We start from the raw sequence: 958 nt of genomic DNA on the forward strand, positions 1-958 counted from the left end.
ACAGGTCGCCCCCCAAAGTCGTGTCGCGCTAGTCTGAATGGGCTCTGAAAATGAAAAAGAAAAGAAAATAAAATAAATAAATTCCTAAATATAAATAAAAAATAAAAAATATTTTTATTCTCTTTTTTAGATACAATGTTTCAAAATGCACATGAAGTCTAGAGGTCCATGAAGCACAGGTCCCCTGTGTCAGCTGCCATGTCAGCAGATCTCTTGGCCTCCGGTGACTTTGTCTTGCCCTGGTTCCTGGTGATAGGTAAGCTCGGTGTTGTCGTGTCTCCAGCTTGGTCTTCTGAGAAGCAGCGAAGAGCGGTGCTGGTGATGCTGCAGCATTGTACACAGAGCCCTCTTAAAGTTTTGGAGAGAGTTTGTGGTCAGTGCTGTGTTGCTAAGCCAGCCCCCGGCTCACATTACACACTATTTATATCCTCTGCGAGCTGTTTCCCCCTTAAAGCAGCTTCATGGGACCACCTTCTGCTGCCTTTAACCTCTCCTACTCTTGACATCTGAGTAGCTCACAGAGAGCAGCTCATCTGGGTCAGTGTAGAAGGTTTAAGCCTAGGAGAGCGGCCACCACTGAGCTGAAGACCTGGATTATCTGATCGGTGCTCCCAATACTACTTGGAGGGGGGGTAGAGGAGAAAAAAAAAAAAAGCCTATATCATTTTACAGTGAAAAGTGACAGCCGTGTGGAGTTTAATCCTTCTTTCGCAAACTCTCCCGTTGAAACTTCGCATGCCATGGAACACACGTTGTTCGGCTGCCTGCGCAGCCCGCACGCCGCCTCGCAAGGCTTGCATCCCTTTTCCCAGTCGTCCCTGGCCCTGCACGGAAGGTCCGACCACATGTCCTACCCCGACCTCTCCACGTCTTCGTCGTCTTGCATCATCGCCGGCTACCCCAACGAGGAGAGCATGTTCGGTAGCCACCATCACCGAGGCCACCACCACCACCATCA

The 958-nt window shown here is 49.6% G+C and overlaps 1 protein-coding gene across 1 annotated transcript in view; it reads left to right on the forward strand.

Annotated features, from left to right (window-relative positions):
- Nucleotides 1-477: 477 nt before the first annotated feature.
- Nucleotides 478-958, forward strand: part of MEOX2 (mesenchyme homeobox 2) — a 201,415-nt gene continuing 200,934 nt past the window's right edge. The window contains exon 1 of the mRNA XM_082259072.1: nucleotides 478-958. This exon is cut by the window's right edge and continues 284 nt beyond it. Coding sequence (XP_082115198.1) covers nucleotides 741-958 — 218 coding nt within the window. The 5' untranslated portion in view covers nucleotides 478-740.

The sequence above is a fragment of the Pelophylax lessonae genome, assembly GCF_965119305.1.
Source record: "Pelophylax lessonae genome assembly, chromosome: 5".
NCBI classification, from domain to species: domain Eukaryota; kingdom Metazoa; phylum Chordata; class Amphibia; order Anura; family Ranidae; genus Pelophylax; species Pelophylax lessonae.